This window comes from Cupressus sempervirens, chromosome 3 (genome assembly GCF_028749045.1).
Source record: "Cupressus sempervirens isolate cs-2001-9-10 chromosome 3, ASM2874904v1, whole genome shotgun sequence".
NCBI lineage: Eukaryota > Viridiplantae > Streptophyta > Pinopsida > Cupressales > Cupressaceae > Cupressus > Cupressus sempervirens.
In genome coordinates, this window is record NC_143120.1 from 1,117,126,061 (window position 1) to 1,117,144,442 (window position 18,382).

At 35.9% G+C, this 18,382-nt stretch overlaps 1 protein-coding gene across 3 annotated transcripts in view; it reads left to right on the forward strand.

The window, feature by feature from the left end:
* LOC149570711 (uncharacterized) overlaps positions 1-18,382 on the forward strand; it is a 277,096-nt gene that overhangs the window by 220,454 nt on the left and 38,260 nt on the right. For all 3 annotated transcript variants that reach the window (XM_089823243.1, XM_089823244.1, XM_089823242.1), the window contains one exon: positions 8,831-8,915. In XM_089823243.1, the coding sequence (XP_089679369.1) occupies positions 8,831-8,915 (85 nt within the window). The remainder of the gene's footprint in view (positions 1-8,830; positions 8,916-18,382) is intronic.

Here is an 18,382-nt window from a genome sequence, read left to right on the forward strand (position 1 = left end):
CAATTTGTTATATTAATGACTTTTCTTATTTCTTCTTCTGATTCTTTTTCACAGGTTTCTTCATTAATGACAACAAATTCAATTCCATCATCCTCATTATCATTTAAGGAATTTACCATTTTAAAATCATCTTCACCATCTTCATCAACATAGAAACAAAGGGGAAGGAGAAAAAAGAAATTTAAGATTTTTAGTTTAATGGGATCCTCAGATCCAAGACTTTTATGTTTATTTGTTGTTTTTGGTTTTGCTGGTATCTAGTTGTAATTAAGACTTGGTGTTGGCCTGTTCTGCCAACAGTTATCTGGTTGAACTTTCGTAGTATTAGATCTTCTGGACTTTTTAATTTAGTTGTTCCTAGTATTATGCTATTTAGTTTCTAGTTGAAGACTCTTTGGCTTTTTGTTGTTTTAGATAGTTTTTTGCTTGCTGGTGGACATTGCTAGTAATGTGTTGGTTACCATCTTTTTTCTTGTAAGGGCCAACCCCCTAGTTTTGGTTGCTTTTTATTTCAAAAACATAGAAACAATCCTTAGGTACTCTTGACTTGTAAGACTTTCTAGGCTTAGACTTATTTTCTCTTTTAGGACATTTAGAAGAATAATGGCCACGCTCTTTACATGTCCACCAAACAAGAATTTTGTTACCTTTAGGTTCTCTGTTCATAAGCAGGGCAAATCCTTCAATCTTCTTGTCTTCTGCCTCTTTTGCTCGATTGCTATTGGTATAATCTCCATTTGTGTTTACACTCCTAAATATAGGTCTATCTTTCTGTACACTAAAAGTTGTTTCCACTCTAGGCAGTTCTTCATTCTATTTCATCCACAGTTTAGATGACTGTAATCTTGCAAGAAGAGTTTCTTTCGTAAAGTTAGGTGTACATGGAATAACTTGTTCAATCATTTGTACCCTCTGATGAAAAGGTGTCAAAGTCTTATGGAATTTTCCACACAATATAATCTTCTGTCTTAGATCCACCACAACTTCTAATTCCAACAACAATCTCTGATATTCTAGCCAAACAGCCTCTTATAGTTTCATCTTCATGCATCTTAGCATCTTGAACCATACATATCCAACTCCGTAATCTAGCCTTCTTAGCACGATCATCACCTTCAACTATTTTCTGTAAAGCATTCCAAATTTCGTGTGCAAGTCTTAAAGATTTTACCTCTCCATATTTTGTTTCGGGAAGAGCTGATAATAGTGCTTCTTTAGCAAGCATATTCTGCATGAATAGATCTTTTTCACTTTCTTCACAAGAGTCAAGATTATCTTCTTTTATCACCACCTTTGCATTCGAAGTAACTAGCCAATATTCCGGATGCATGCATAATACGTGAGTCTTCATCTTTTCCTTCCTGCTACATAATTGATTTCATCAAACTTTGAACTTTCTTTTCTGAAATAAAAAGCCACGGATCTCCACAAGCTGTTAAACTTCTCTTTCAAGGACCTGATGCTCTGATACCAATTGTTAGAAAGTAAAGTCTACCAAGTTAACTGAGAGGGAGGGAGAGTGAATCAGTTGTGTAATTGTCAACAATTGATTAATCCTAAAACATGTAAACAATAGATGAAACAACCATTGTAATGTCCCCAATATTGATAAAATACTTTAAATAATTAATGGTCCCAGAATTTAAATAATTTTATAAATGGACCTTTAATCATTTAATAACAGGGCCCAATTTTTATTAATTATCCATAGGTGTTTGCCATGTCGGCATTCTTTTGTAAACCATCGGGAGTTTTGTCTGAAGGGGTATTTATGTGCGGCATGTAGGAAGTTGTTAGCATGCGATTTGGATTTTTTTTTGATACTATGAATTAATGTTTTGGAGTTCACTAGTGTTTTCCATTTTGGAAGTGGAAGATCTTCCCTATTTGGCTATTCTGGTTTCGGTGGGATTCAACCCACACCCAATTTTGTTTCTGTATTACTTCGCTTCTTTGTCTGCAATTATTAATTCGACTATACTTTTCATATATCCATGATTGATCTTTCTTGTTGGCATTTTTCAGTTGTTTCAGTAAATATCATATTTATATGATTTGGCACTAAGTTTCAGCATCACATATTTCGTTATGCAATCCATGGTATAGGTGTATCTTCAACTATTAGTTGTATGACTTGCGAGCTAACTCTGTACGATCGATTTCCCTCCACCTCCATTTGGCATCTTCCATCTTGTCATCTCCATCACCATCCTGCTATCTACCATCCATCATCCGCCATCTTCCATCTGCCATCCCTTGGTACGCCATCCTACCACCTACCATCTGCCATCCCTTGGTACACCATCATGCCACCTACCATCTACCATCCCTTGGTATGCCATCCCTCTATTCACCACCCCTCAGTATGCCATCTTGCCACCTACCATCCCTCTATACACCTTCCTCAATACGTCATCCCTTGGTATGCCATTCCTTAATATGTCATCCTACCATTGGCTATCCCTCCATCTGCCATCTTCCATCCGCCATCCGCCATCCTACCATCTGCCATCCACCATCTGCCATCCCTCAGTAGTCATCCTACCACGTACTATCTTCCATCCCTCAGTATGCCATCCCTTTATAGACCACCCCTTAGTATGCCATCCTCTTGGTACGCCATCCTGCCACCTGCCATTTGGCATCCCTCGATACACCTTCCTCGATACGCCATCCCTCTATATGCCATCCTGCTATTTGTCATCTCTTCGTACGCCATCTTGCCCTCTGCCATCCCTTAGTACGTCATCTTGCTATCTGCCATTTGTCGGTACACCATCCATTTGCTATCCTTCAACACTATATTTGATTTTCAATTGGAGGTGACAGAAGTTGTGTTTCAAAAACAAGGGGAAAATAGTTCATATCACCATACGGTCATATTGCCACCATCGTACGAACTAGCCACTCCCACCATACAAAGATACCAATCCCCCCTCCACTGTACAAACTTTTCATTCTTACAGTATTCCTTAGTTTGGGTTTCACTTCCATATAGACAAGGCAATCTTCACCTATTTCTACTGTTGTACTGGATTTCATAACTTCCTTACCAGAAATCTAAGCAAAACGGGCATAGTATGAAATAAGTACATTACAACCATGGAAAGATAACCATGCACAATAACACCAGATATGTTAACTAGGGAAACCCTTAATCAGAGAGAAAACCCCAGTGGGAATGATGCCCACAAGATGATGTACTAATATAAGAGTTCATTGTGAAAGGATAGACCCTGTTAGGAGATAGTGAAATACAATTAATACATATGAGTCCCTTGTCCTGCATTTTGTCACCACAAAATGTAGGTAATAGTACGAAACTTTTTCAATTTAATTTCACATTTCTCTAAGTTAGTTCAATATTTAATTAGATAATATTGATCAACCAATTGATTCTAATTGATATAGTGAACTCTTTTATTGAAGGCTTTTATCAAGTCTTTTTCATTTTTTTGTTTGTTAAGCCTATGCTTGATTTTTGAAGCCTTCAATGTCCTTTTTCGCGTTTTTGAGTGTGTTTGTTAGCTTTTGATTTTTTGGTTTTGCTCAAATCAATGCTTTTGGTTTTCCCTTTGATTTGGTCTATCTTAGGGCTTAATCGAAGTTAGCAATCAAAAGATATGATCATTTTAGTGCACTAAAAGTGGATTCTCCAGGTAAGCTGCATGATTTAGAAAAAATCATGTTATTAATGTTGACATTAACTTTTTGAAAAATATAACATAAACTCACTTTATGTTATGTTTTTAAGTTACTTATCATTTCACTCAGAGTAACTATAGAGAACTTTATGTTATATTTTTAAGTTGAGTTGCTTTTTAATTTTTCACTTAAGTGATTATATTAACTATATAGTTTGATTTATTTTTGAGTAACTTTATGTTTTATTTAAAATATACAAGTTAAATATTACTTTTTGAAATGATGTTTGCTCATAAAATGTTAAATATTATAATGCAAATGTTATTTTTGGCCCAATTACATGATATTTCCTCAAAAATCGATGATGCATGTGCTTAATTGATCATTTAAATTGTGCATTTACATGTCTTTCAACCCATTTGCATGTAAATATACAAATGCCTCTAGGGACCACGGTTTTGCACTAAAAGGGCATGTTAAAACAACTTAAACATGTAAATTTATGTATTTTAAAATGTGAAATGAGTCTCCAAGAGTGTGACTTGCATATTGGAGTTTTTTCCAAATGTGCCATGAGTTTCCAAGAGTGTGACTTGCATATTGGAGTTTTAAAAAAAATATGCAATGATCTCCCAAGAGTGTGATTTGCACTTGGAGACCAAATGCATGTAATTTAAAACATGCAAATGGACTCCAAGGGTGCGATTTGTATGAGAGACTCCACTTGATGATATTTAAAATATGCATTGCTCGTCCTATAATGCGTTTTGCATCTAGAAGACAAATGCATGCTTTTTAAAGAGCCCAATCTATCTCATTTAAAATATGCATTTCCATTCCTAGAGTGCGTTTTGCATTTCTTTTCATGCATTGGCAAAGATAGAACCCAAATTCGAAGATTCAAGGGCAAAAAACTTCATGTTTTCCTCCTCCAAGAGCACGTTTTTCACCCAAAACGCCTAGATCTGCCCATGTAATGGCTTGGAATCCCCAAGATCAGGGTTGTTTTTGCATATTTTTGCATTCTCATGCCCTAGCCGTTGATTCTCATGCAAAAAACATTTTATTTCATTCCCTCTAGAGATCCCGTTTTTGTCAAAACGTCTATTTCTTGGGAGTTTTGGAGCATGTTTTGGCTCAAAGAAGGTTGTTTTGGAGTTTCAATGCATATCAATGTCATTGATGAACAGATTTTTGTATTCCAAGCACAAAAATACCTCATTCCATACCATTCTAAGATCACGATTTTTGTAAAAAATGTCCAAACATTTGATTTTATGCAAAAACGTCTTATGTATTGAGAAAAAAAAGCACGTTTTTGGCATTCTCATCCCAAAACCTAACTTTGAATGCTCATCAATCATCCATTACTTGCAAGAGTGGAGGAAGTCAAACAGTTGTTTATGAATTCGGTTTTGGAGGAGATTGGTCTTCAAACCTATCAATCTTCCTATTTTGGCTCTTTGATCTACAAGTAAGTAGGCATGTTCAACCATGCTTATTAATTCATGCTTATCTTGCTATTTTATTTCATATTTTATCTTGATGTTGCACAATTGTTCAAACATATGCCATGAAAAATGCATTTGGCATTTAAATATGATGAGAACTTACATATTTACATATTTGGTTTTTCTCCAAATTCCAAATTCGAATTTGCACTTGAAAGCAACTTTTTTGTTGACATGTTTGAGTCTAAGACCAAAGGTATGTGTTTGTTTTGTGCTTGTTTTCATTGGTTGTTTGCTTGCTTTTTCGTTTTTCTTCTTGTTGAAGAAGTTGCAAGTTCTTTCCCTAGAACTTAAGTACATTTCACTTCATTCCATTTTTTCACCTTTCCATGCAAGTGCATCTTTTCACTCCACATCTATCATTTCGTGCCAAGGCACATTGCATCCATTCCTTTCATATGCAATCACATTCCAAGAGTGATTGCGTGTAGTTCCGTCATCCGCATTTACATGTAATCTCACTCTCCATATGCATTTATCGTAATCTCATTCTTAGAACCTCATTGCATGATTGCATCAAACCGTGATAACGTGTAAATCACTTTACATGCAATTGCATCCAAAGAACCCGATTGTGACTAAAGGTCACTCTTTAAAAGTCAAAAGTGATCATTTACACGCATTTCCATGTGCCTAGCCTTCATAGGCAACTTACTTCTTAGCTTCCGCATGGTCTGTTCTGATGAGGACTCAGTAGAACTCTTTTGAATACTCCTGAAAAGATCTTCCCGCTTGCTTCAACCTTGCATTTTCTTTAGCAAATCAAGCTCATAATCAACGAGAATGAATTGTGGCTTCAATTTAGCAATCATCTAATCCCATCTTGTGATTTTCTCCTTCTCTCTTTTATTTCACTCCAATTGAATCTTCTGCTACTAGATCTTGGCATGTCCCTTCAGTCTGGCCTTCGCAAACTTGACCCTTTCAGGATCCTCAATATCTTTGTACTCAAAATTCTTTTAATTCAGTGATCCAATCAATTAACTCCTCCATGTTAAGATTTCCCAAAAAAGTAGGAACCTCAATCTTAGGTCTTTTTCCAATCTTGGAAATGGCCCTGAAAAGTCTTTCTTCATATGGGTTCAGAACTTCATCTTCTCTTTCATCTTCACTTTCATCTCTTACAGAAAGACTCATCCCTCTGCAAATCTGTTCTTCCAATGCTCGCATCTATCTCTAGAGGACTCTAACCTCAGGTGCCACTGCTTCATCTCTTTTGCCACGTTCGCTTCGTAGAGGCATTTTTGCACTTATCATTGAGACCCTAGTGCAAACTCTCTCAAATTGATGATTTATCTACACACTCAACACAAACCACAATCCTAGTGCAAATCGGCTCACAGTTGATGATTTGTCTACACACTCAGGAAAACCTGCTTTGATACCACTTGATGAAGAGTGCTCCCCTTAATACCACATACACATAAGAAAAGTAGAGTAACAACAACAAATTCGCAAAAACAGAAAATGGACTTCTTATTATCTCCACAAGTATGGAATTATAGAATTCAAAATACAATATGCAAAGCCACATGAGCGCCTTTCTTACAATATTCTACAAGACAGAGTTGCGGTCCACCAACCAAAACCCCCTAGACAACCTACGGGCCTTTTTTATATAGGCATTTTCCCACCACCCAGGAAGGTTCTAGATGCTTAGCCCTAACTCTTGAGGTTGACCAATGTAAAATTATATTATTTTATTACATTTTATTACAAAGAATCAACTCTGGACAATTTTCAAATTACATTTTCGGGTAGCTCAACATCTGCAAACCATAACTTACAAACCGTTGACTCGATTGGCTATTGTAACCCCTTTTTAGAAATGGCTAGTTGTGCACGCATCCATCAGCCAAGATTTGACCTTGTTTCGGAGCCATTTAGGCATTCAAAACAAAGCCTAGAGTTTTTAAACCAAAAATTCATACCGAAAATCTGTAATAAGCTCACCAATACATAAAAAATGGCAATGAAACTCGTTTAACAGGCTGATATATCCAAGATGAATCTCCACCTATGAAATTATAACATTCTAAGCTCATATGACCAACTTACTAAAAATAGTAAGCTTCTACAAATAACAACTCTACACTGAAACAACCCTTATTGAAAAACAAAAAGAAATATTTTTTGGTGATGCAAGATTGCCCTTACACCTGGGATGCTTCTGCATCAGCAGCCCCACATCTTCCAAATCAACAAGAAATTTTTTGTCTACCAATATCATAAGGGGTCACAATATTTGAATATTCATTTGAAGTTGCCTTACTGTTTGTGGGTCCTTATCATATATATAAAAGGCTGTTATTCAATTTTATAGTAACCACAATATTATCTTAATATTGCTAGTTAATTAGAAGCAATGGTTATAGAGGAGTTCGGATAAAATTTGTGGAATCTTCATTCCAGCCGTATTATACATTGTTTTGGTAGACACAAAAGTTTTAGGGGATAGAATTTTCAAACTTCTTGTCTTCAATGTGTCAAACTAGCTTGTGGGAAAAAAATATAAAATCCAAATTTTTGGTTGGATTCATCAATTTTTTATCAAAATTGATCCAGTTATAAAACTTGATCATTGATAAGTAGGAGATATTTTCCACAGCAAGTCAAAGTGTGATATTGCTATAAGGATTTAACTGTGTAATTTTTGAGTCAAACTCATTGACCGATATTTCATTGAGACAATTGATCATTATCAATTATATCAACTTAATCCAAGTAATTTTTATTGGTGTTTGAACTATGAAGTTACATGTCAATTGTTTGATGAAATATCAATATTTAGAATTTTGAACAATTGTTTAACAAAATGCTTGAAAGTATTTGTTGAAGGAAAAAATTTGCACTACGTATCGTATTGTAGTACTAGACAATTTACAGCCAATAGTTTATTTTATATTGTTTAGGATCTTAAATGTTTCACCACTAGACCTGTTGCATTTCATTGCCTGCCAATTCGGCTTTGATTTGATATACCGTTTGGCATTGATCCAATCTGCATGCAATAACCTTTTTGGCTCAATCAACTTGCTCTTGTAATTTGTCAGTATTTATTGCATCTTCATATTGATTGTAAATTGGTCGGCTAGCAACCAATATTATTCTTGTAATTTTTCTGTCTTCATTTTGATCTTTGTGTACCCCATCATCTTGCCCACCTTTGATATATTGGTGATAAAAAAGAGTTGGGATTTGAGTGATTGGAATAACAAAAAATAATGCAAATTTGAACTAATTCTCAAAAGGGGTTATTACAACCCATCACCTGCTACTTTCAAAAGAGACTACTGCCCATTAACCAAGCATCATGCCATCCCAAAAATTAGTTATTGGCAATCATATAATAATTTTATGCCACTAGTTAGCAATGCTTGCATCAAAAGTTCATATTTGTGTTTTTTACAGCCAACACCGTGCTTTAAATTTTTGGGCATTTCCACTATTAGTTTTTTCTCTGTCATCCTCAGTGATTTCAAAAGGATGTGTAAGTTTGCATTTTAATATAAGATATACCATAAAATATTAAAAGCATGATGACAGATCGCAATTGAATTATATATCATATTGCATGAAGGAGAAACTCATAAAAGTCATTTCAAATAAACAAAAGCTGATATCATTAGTCTGTAAATTTACTTTTCTCACAAGTTTCATTGAATCTTTTGCAGTTCCCAACCTATGGTACTGGTTGTAATGCAGCTTTGGAAGATTGTTTGATAATGGACAAAATTCTGGAGGAATTGACCCCATCTGGTACTAATAATCTATCACATAGTTTTCAATGTATGCATAGATTGTATATATGTAACAATATTTATAGTTATTGATCTCATTTGGTTTACTTAATTTTGTTACTGGAGTTCCTTTATTACACTCGTCATTTTGGAGGATGTAATGTTTACTGTGATGACCCCTTTTCCCAGGATAGACTTTAATAATCAGAGTGAAAAAAAAATATAAGATTAAATAAATGATAAAGTACAATTATAAATATAATAATAAAATATACATAATAATAAGTAATTTGATTAAAAAAATTATCAATAAAGATCCTAGGGTGAATAGTTTTATTAAAAAATTGAAATTATCACTACAAACCAACTCAGTATGAGCACTAGGAGGAAAGAGTTGACCAGAGAAAACCTCCCAGTGTAGCTCGAAAGAATTTTAGTTTTAATTGTTCGTCACACCATTGTCTTGTAACGTTGTAAATTACAGAAGAGAGAACAGTTGCATTTATCAAATAATTCCTGTTTTAGTATGATCTTCTATGTATTCTTTCAACATGTAACTCTGTCTCCAATTCCATCATCCTGCTTGTATCTATATATAAACAGCAGAGAAAACTGCCTTTCGACTTGATTAGATCAGGTTTATATAAAAGACCAAATAGGCATTCTAAATTCTTACATTCTACACTGTTACAGTTTTTAGAAGAATATGTAATGAGCCCAAGCTGGCTCTCATTGACTATGTTGAAAGATATGATGTTATTTTGGGATTTTTTTGGTGTTTTTTCCCTTTTTTTTTGTAATTTTTAAATATATATGTATGAAATGAAATACAATGCCAAAAGAATAAATGAGAAGAGATAGCAATTCCCAACTCATTCAACTATAGTCATTGCATATGTAACATTTGCTGAATACAATTGAAAAATTATTAATATAATTTAGTTCTTTTCAAGAATGGACAAGAATCTGGTATGGCTTGCTGGAGATGGTCAACTTGCAGCAACAAATCCAATTGACCACCCATGTTGATCTCTAGTGTGCAAAACTCAGCTGTTAGCATAAACATTGCCTTCCCAAATGATGTCTAACCTCCTCTACAGGCTCACACAGCTGTCAAAGTAGTGGCTGCCTGACACAGTCATTAAACTCACGTCCTCCAATGTTAGGAATTCCACAGAAGGAAATGCCAATCCTGGCGTTTCATATCTACAATAGGGAATCACCTAGGATGGCAATCAACACCAGGCCTGTTCAGGATACACAAGCAGACAGAAATTGCAATTTTCAGACCCAGAACAAATGATGCCCAAATAGCAATAATAATATGTCTCAATTTCATAATAATGAACGCCCAAGAATGCAGGAGGTATACATGCCAAAAAGCAGAATTTACTAGGCATCCATTAACAGGGATCAATAACGCTCAGTAGTAGAAATGATGGCACCCAATAACAGTGATTATAATGCAGCCCAAACACCCATAAGCATATTGCCCAGCTGGAAATGGATAGCAGATATCCCAATGCCCAAATGCAGAGAATGGCGTTAATTTAAAATAATAATCTCTTAAATAGTAGAGATTTACTGAACTTACAACTTGGAAATAAACCAATAACGATTGCAACAGTACCACCTTCTACTCACAGGAGAATTACAGTAGAGAAGACGTCCAAACCAGAGGATATAAATGCACTCAATTTGGTATACTTCAGCACCGAATTGAAAGAATTCCCAAATTCAGAATAATTAATTCAATTTGTTATACAGCAACAACAAATTGAATAACAGATTAGGAGGAATCAGTCCTTAAGAAGAATTAACACAACTCAAAACCCCAACAGAAAATATCAAAAGCAATAGACAAGAGATGATTCTAATTGCTTCATGAAGCCTCTATTTACCATGCGACTTGGCTTCAATAATATACTTTTCATTAAAGTTGCTTCATCAACACACCTTTTAATTAAAAGCTTCCATCTAATTCTTTTAAATAAGTAACTTTCAAGCACATGGCTTCATGAAGACACTTGCAATTTATAACATGAAATAAGATAAAGTCTCTTAATAATTAAAAGCCTCATAAATAACTTATTATATAAACTCCCTGAATGTGTTCAATCCACTGCTGATGAAAATTAATCATCAGCTCTTCCATTGCACTGCTAAAAATAGAAACCACCTCAAAATAGACTTAGTAAAATTAGAAAGTATGCCACGGAGACCCTCAAAGCATACTACCAGCTCGCAAGGGTCGTCATGATGAACTGACCTAGCCTAGTTGTCAAAATCTACTAAAATGGGAACATTACAGAGTACATCATTGCATCATTATTTGTTGCCCTGTAATCTCCATTCACAATAAATATCACGAATTAAGTTCTTTTTTTGAAAGGTATTATGGATTCCTTTGAATTGGATAGTTTGATGATTTCTTTGACACTTAGATTACTATATTTTTTGTTTGTTTGTGTAAATTATTAGATTATTGGATTATAATTTAATTAAATTTATATTAAGGAAAACTTAAAGTCAGTGATTTGAATAGATTTGAGCCATTTCTACTGTTGTTTATTACTTTTAGCTTATTTGTTTCTTTTAGCAACTGCTTATATTTTATTTTAAGTTCACAATAGAGTTGTATACAACTTGTTTAATTATAAGGTTGCCTTATACTTGTAGGGTTTTGACTTGGGTTTAAAGTTTATATTGTAATTTCCTGAGTATGGATCGTTGTCCATTGATAATAATTAACCATTTACTTTAATCAAAGTGATTTTATCATAATTTTGGAATATATGCCTTCCTTAAGACAATTTGGATATGTCATTGTTAAATTATTCATCAGTGATAGGATTCATACTATTTATCAATGCTTCTGTTAAATGTATACCCTTCTTTAGAGGGATGAAAGCACTAGGCCATTAATATTAGTAGGTTTCCAGAGAGAAATTTTTTTAATTGTAAACCAAGGCTGACTTATCACCATAACATATATGTAGTGCTATAATTTAGTATTAATTGTTGTTCCATTAAAATCAAACATCAATTAATTATCAAGGAGAATTCCTTATTTATGAAAGAGGCTACTAAGACTACTTACTAACCCTTCTTAATAGCATGAGTTGTTCATTCTAAAAATCTTATAGATAAACCACAACTTTGTTTTCAAATTTCCTTATTAACTATGACAAGGGATTATCTAACTCAAAAAAAATCTACATTAAAAACCATTTTATTCATCCAGTTAGCATTAGTTAGGATTAATAAGAAGACTTGTTAAATCAAGGGCATACAATGCGTACAATCTTGAAGGAAGGATTAATATAAACATACTTTGGTTACTTTTTCGTAACTAAGAGATAAATTGATTTATCTTTATATATTCGTGCAAACATTATGTGTCTGATATTTGATAAGATAAGATAAATTTATTAATGACTGTAATGTTCCCGTCATTAAAATAAATAATTATTCAAATCTCTGTGTATGGGTCGATTGATTTAGTATATCTTAGACCCATTTTTATTTAATTGTTTTCGTAGGTTTGGCCGTCAGCTATCTTTGTAAACCCTTGGAAAGTTCATCCAAAAGGTATTTAAGCATGACATATTGGTAGCAGTTGGTATCTGTTTTGGATTATATTTTTCTTAATACTGCAAATTCCAGTTGAAATTCTCTGTTGTTTGCCATTTCGGAAGTGAAAGATCTTCCCTACTTGGCTATTCCAGTTTCAATGGGATTCAACCCTCACCCTATTTTGTTTTTGTAATACTTGCTCGGATCTAGCAATTTCGCGCACCGTCTTTGATTGCAAATACATATATTGATATATCTTTGATTGGATTTCAATACTTGCATTGGCATTATTTGGTGTTTTTGGCAAATACATTCACCTTGTTTGGCATCTCAAAGTGCACCTCAATCCGTGGCGAAGCAACCCGCAAACATCCTCGTCCATCACCTCGAAGGCACTCAGTAACCCATCCGTACAGCTCCAACTCCACCATACGAACTGCATTCCCACACTGTATGGCCCCTGCCAATCATATTGTACGGCCTAGTCATCTCCTACTATACGACTGCCCCCCTCCACCTACTATATGACCATCTGGTCTTCCTACCGTGCGGCCTCCAACTAGCCATACAGGGTTCACACCTCAACCGTACGGACTTCATTCCCCTCACTCTCAGGCCGTATGACCACCTTTTATACTTGATCCAACCATACGAACTACCTAAACAAACCGTCCGACCAATTTGTGCTCTAAGTTTGGGCATTGAGCAAGTAACGTCGAGAACGAAACATTATAGTGGTATCAAAGCCATAAATCTTGCCAGCATGTGGACAATGAATGAAAGTTTATAGCCAGAAATGAAGGAGATCTCATTCGGTTGATAGAATGGTAGATCAAGAACGCATTCTTGCCAAACTCATGGCGCTACTAAGGGATCTTTCTAGGAATTAGGCTCAAATTAATGATACTCAGCAACTTATGGAAGAGATTCTCAAGAAACTGGCAGACAATAAGATATTTGGTGAACAAAATGATCACAATGCAGACTCGGTGTCGGATAAGGCAAACCTTCACCCAACACACTTACAAACTTCCATGTTGACTTTAACTCCATAGACGAAGGTACCACATGGACGAAAGCAACCAACCTTTGAGGAAGTTCAAGAACAATTGAAAGATGATTGGAAGAATGTAAACTTGGAAGAGGACATATCCTACAAAGATTACGCAGAATTGAGAATGGGATATTCTGGAGGCGGAAACCGAGGATATTTTAACGATGATCTTAGAAGAAAGTTAAGTAAAGTAAATCGATCACCATTTGACAAATTCGGATCCATATTTGCCCAAGCATGGGTAATGAAGGCCAATACTTCAAGCTCAATCCAATGCTAGAAGAAACAATTAAATTTGCAACACTACACTTGGAGGAAGTGGCTTATGAATGGTGACATCATGGCACAATTATGCTAGGGCATGACCAAGTCAATACTTATGCAGAATTCATTGAAAGATTGATGGATCAGTTTGATGGTAAAGATCTAGAACTTAATTTCAAAGAATTGGCACAATTGAGGCAAACTGGATCAGTTGACCAGTACATCATAGAATTTCAAAAACTCTCTGTCATTATGGACATTCCTGGAAGAAGACGGATAGTGCTCTTCATGGATGGACTGATAGAATCACTGAGGGGTTGAGTTAAAGGTTTCAATCCTGCCACCCTTTCAGAGGCGATTAAAAAGGTGTGAAGCATGGCATTATCATCAACATCGTCCTCTCGAGGTTACTCCCATTCCAAACCTCCAGTATTTCCAAGGGATGAAGATAGCAAATCTCTACCGAAGAAGCCTTTGTTGGACAAAGTTACCAAACAAGAGCTCCGAAGGAAGAAATTATGTTTCAATTGTAAGGAGTCATGGGAACCTTGGCATAGATGCCTCGGAAAAGGAAAAGTACACTACATCGAAGTTGTTTCTGATGATGAGGATGATCAAGAGAGTCTATCCATAGAGGACGGTCACCTCTAGGAGGACTCCAAAATGATTAATATGAACCGTATGGAGAGGATTGCCGCATTGGTACGGCATGAAGGAACCATCGCCTTAGCCGAGAGTCCAAGATGTACGGTATTTCGTGTACGAAGAACCCTTCAAGGACAGAGGGTCATTGTGATGCTCTATAGCGGAGCCACTTTAAACTTCATAAAATTGTCTTTGGTGAAAAGAAGAGGTCTACCTACTGAGACACACTCAAGATTCCAGGTCAAGGTCGCCAGAGGAACACTTTTTCCTTGTATACGCCTTGTTCCCCAACTAAGTATCACCATGGCTAACCATGCTGTGACCGAGGATTTCTTTATAGTAGACCTAAATGATATGGAGGTTATTCTAGGCATACAGTGGATGAATGTAATGAGCCTAACTCAAAACTGACCACAATTTGACCTAATTGTTGTTTGTAATTTCGTCAAACAGTTTATATGCAACCTTGTAGCTTGATGATGTAGTGTTTTTGTCTGAAGTAGGATGCTAAGACTGATTTAAATACCCCTACAATGCCTACAATCTGATCCACATGCAAATATGCAATTCTTTTTGGATTTTTATGCAAATATATGGGAAATTAGGTATGCAAAGACAAGCTACAGCAAATAGACATTTTGTAAAATATTTGCCATGCATCATATCATTTGCAATTTCATTTGCAAGAGTACCTATTGAAATAAGCTACTTATATCTCCATTATCATGAATACTTCAATACAATATTAATATCAAATAGCCAAGACTCTTGGCAGATACATATGAATTAATGATTAAATCTGATGCAGGCTATCACCTACAGCTGTACCCCTAATTATGCAGCTGAATGTCATCTAACATGCATGAAAATGACAAAAGAACCTGTTTTAGGAGCCGCCTTGCATTCCCAATGAAGAAGTAGTGAATATTCTAGAAGTTGAAGACCATATGCAGCCCACACGAATTTCTGAAGAATTCACCCCTGTTCAGATCTAGAATGAGGAAATAAAATAATCTAAGCAGCTTCCCAGCCTCCAATAACTCCTAACACATTCAGCATAACCCTAGGAATGATGTGCCCCAATCTCCAATGAAAATCGATGCAAGTATGAGCTCTAGCGAATGAAAAGAAGTCTCTAATGGCGTCCCTGTTGCTTCAGACTTAGCATCAGAAAATTCTTTAATAGAAATCTGGTTCTTCTCTTCAAATAATCGATGCCTCCAATAATATTCTTCAATACTAATAGTCTCCAATTTAATGATCTTCAAAATTGGTCGTAGGCCACAGATTTCTGCCCTAATGAAGTGACTGAAATATCACCTCCAAATTGCAATAATTCAAGTGATATTTCACACCCTCAAAATTGCTATCAGTGGAAGTTTTCGTTCCCAAAGACAAATTGATTATCTGTAGACCACTTGGCTCCACAAATACTCAAGAAGAAATCATCAATCATCAACATCCAATCTGCCTAGTGAGAATGAAGCCCAGGATGCCTATTTATTCTTTTTTCTCCACTTTCTCCATAAACTTCTAGAACATTATTTTATTTTATTTATTAAGTGACTTTATAAGACATTTTATAATTCAAGTCACTTTATTAAATTAATTAAATATAAAGTTACCTTTTAATATTTATTTATTTGATAACTTTATAAATAATTAACTTAATACCACTTATTTATTTAATTAAAATAATTAATTAGTCATCCTCATAAAATATTCATTATATTGGATGACTTAATTAATTAAATTAATTAAATCAATTTACCTCCAAAACGGGGACATTACAGTCCGCCCCTCCTGAAATTGCTTGTCCTCAAGCAATTCACCACCTGGATCCCACAAGAACTGCATAATGTCCCTGTCATCACCAAACAATCTCTGCAACACTTGCTCAAACTGAAACTATCGTAGCAACTCAATATCATCATCAAGTCTTGCAGAAGTATAACCCTCAAGTAGAAGCAAGCCAAGAGACTGATCAACTTTGCCTCCAAACTTCGTACAAGCTAAACTATCATTCCAACTATTCAGCACATGTGCTCCTAAATTGTGCACCATGAATAGGTCATGTACATGAGAATCAAAAATGAAGCTGTGAGCATTCCTCACCATGTACACCTCTGAAATCTCCTTTGTGAGCCCCATTTGCAATCCCAATGCACCAGTAGAATCACAAATACTATCAACAATGCTCATCTCAAGACTGGAATAAAGAGAGCTATCATCATCCAAGTCATAGAGTGGATTGTCATATGACCAAGCGGCTTCCACTTCGAACAATGGATTGAGAATCATCTCAAGTTTCTCCTGAATCACCTTTTTCTTTCTCTTACTGTCTAGCCCTCTAATAGAATGCAAGCCTCCCTCCATAATACCCCTCAATACATGCCTCCTACCATCAACCTCAGAAGACATTTCCATCTTAGGTACATTGAGGGTAAATACTCCCAAGTCCTAGAGCCACTTCATTCCCAAAACTATGTCCATCTCTCCCATGTTGACCACATAAAAATCTAAATGTAACTCATAGTTGTTAAATCTCAAGGTTAGATTAGCAACCTTTCTGGTGCATGCGAGACTATATCCATCTGCAACTCGAACTCTAAATCCATCAAAATCCTTAACCTGAAGTCTGCACCGAGCTACAAAATCTCCATTAATAAAGTTATGTGTCGCACCAGTATCAAGCATAGCGATGCAATGCTATCTATCAATTGTCCCTCTAAACCTGAATGTAGTCTCATCCTGAACATTGGCAATATATGTCATGGGAGCAGAAGTCTCCTCACCTTGATTAAGTTCTAAAGCAACCTGCTGATCAACTTCATCAAAATCGGAGTCCTCATAGTATGCCCACATGAAACGGTTCGCCTTGCTCTTCGGCCTCAAAGGGCAATCATGATCCTTGTTGTAAGGCTCCTTGCACCAATAGCATAATTTCTTCTTCCTCAACTCTTCTCGTGTCTCCTCATCCATCATAGGTGCTGATTTCTTTTTCTTGTCTGATTGTTGGGGAGTCTCATTGCTTGTTGAAGGGATTTCCTTATGCAAGCTCTTGCTCTTTGGTACTGCAAACTCCATGCTCCTAGCCTTCTTCATTGCCTCCTAAAGAGTGGGAGGATCAAAGGCTTTTATCCATCCTCTCATTGGCTCCAATAAGCCCTCCATGAATAACACCACCAGTCGTCTCTCTGAGATATTGGGAACCATTACTGACAATCTTTGAAAGTCTCCAATGTAGTTCTCCAAACTCCCAACTTGCTTGAGTTGAGCCAAATCTTTGAAGTATGATTCTGGGTCTTTCTTGTCAAAGCATTCCAGCAATCTATCCACAAACTCCTGATAAGATGTAATCTGATTATGCTGCAATGTAATCAATCCATGATACCACCATTCATGTGCTGCTCCTTCCAAATGCAAAGTAGCATACTTGATGGCTTCCTCTTCTGTCATGGGTCAAAGAGCCAAGAAAGTATCCAACTTATGAATGTATGACTGTGTAGTAGATTTGCCACTTCCATCAAACATAGGTAATGTAAGCTTATTAGTAGCCTGCTTGAGATCCTTATTCTAATTCCAAGGTCTCCTCTCCTGTCAGGACCTGTAGTAGTCCATCCTCGTTTGTACAAAACGATCAAAATGCATGAGCTCTCGAGCTCCTAGTGTCAATCGTTGCCATTCATCATGAGCAGCCATATATACATCAGCAAAGGTAGGCTCCTCAACATCTTCATCATTCTCTTCTACTGCACGTTCTTCTCTCAAGAAGGTAGGTCGTGTAGGTCTATCTGCTGTTCTGGAAAGAGTTCTATGAACTCTAGGTGATCCCACTGCACTCCTGTTATCCCCTTGCTCTTGATTCCGTCTATCCTATGTGTTCATGCGCTCAACCATGGTGGTGAGTGCCTGCAAAGCCTCAGCCATCCGCTCTTGTCCTGTAA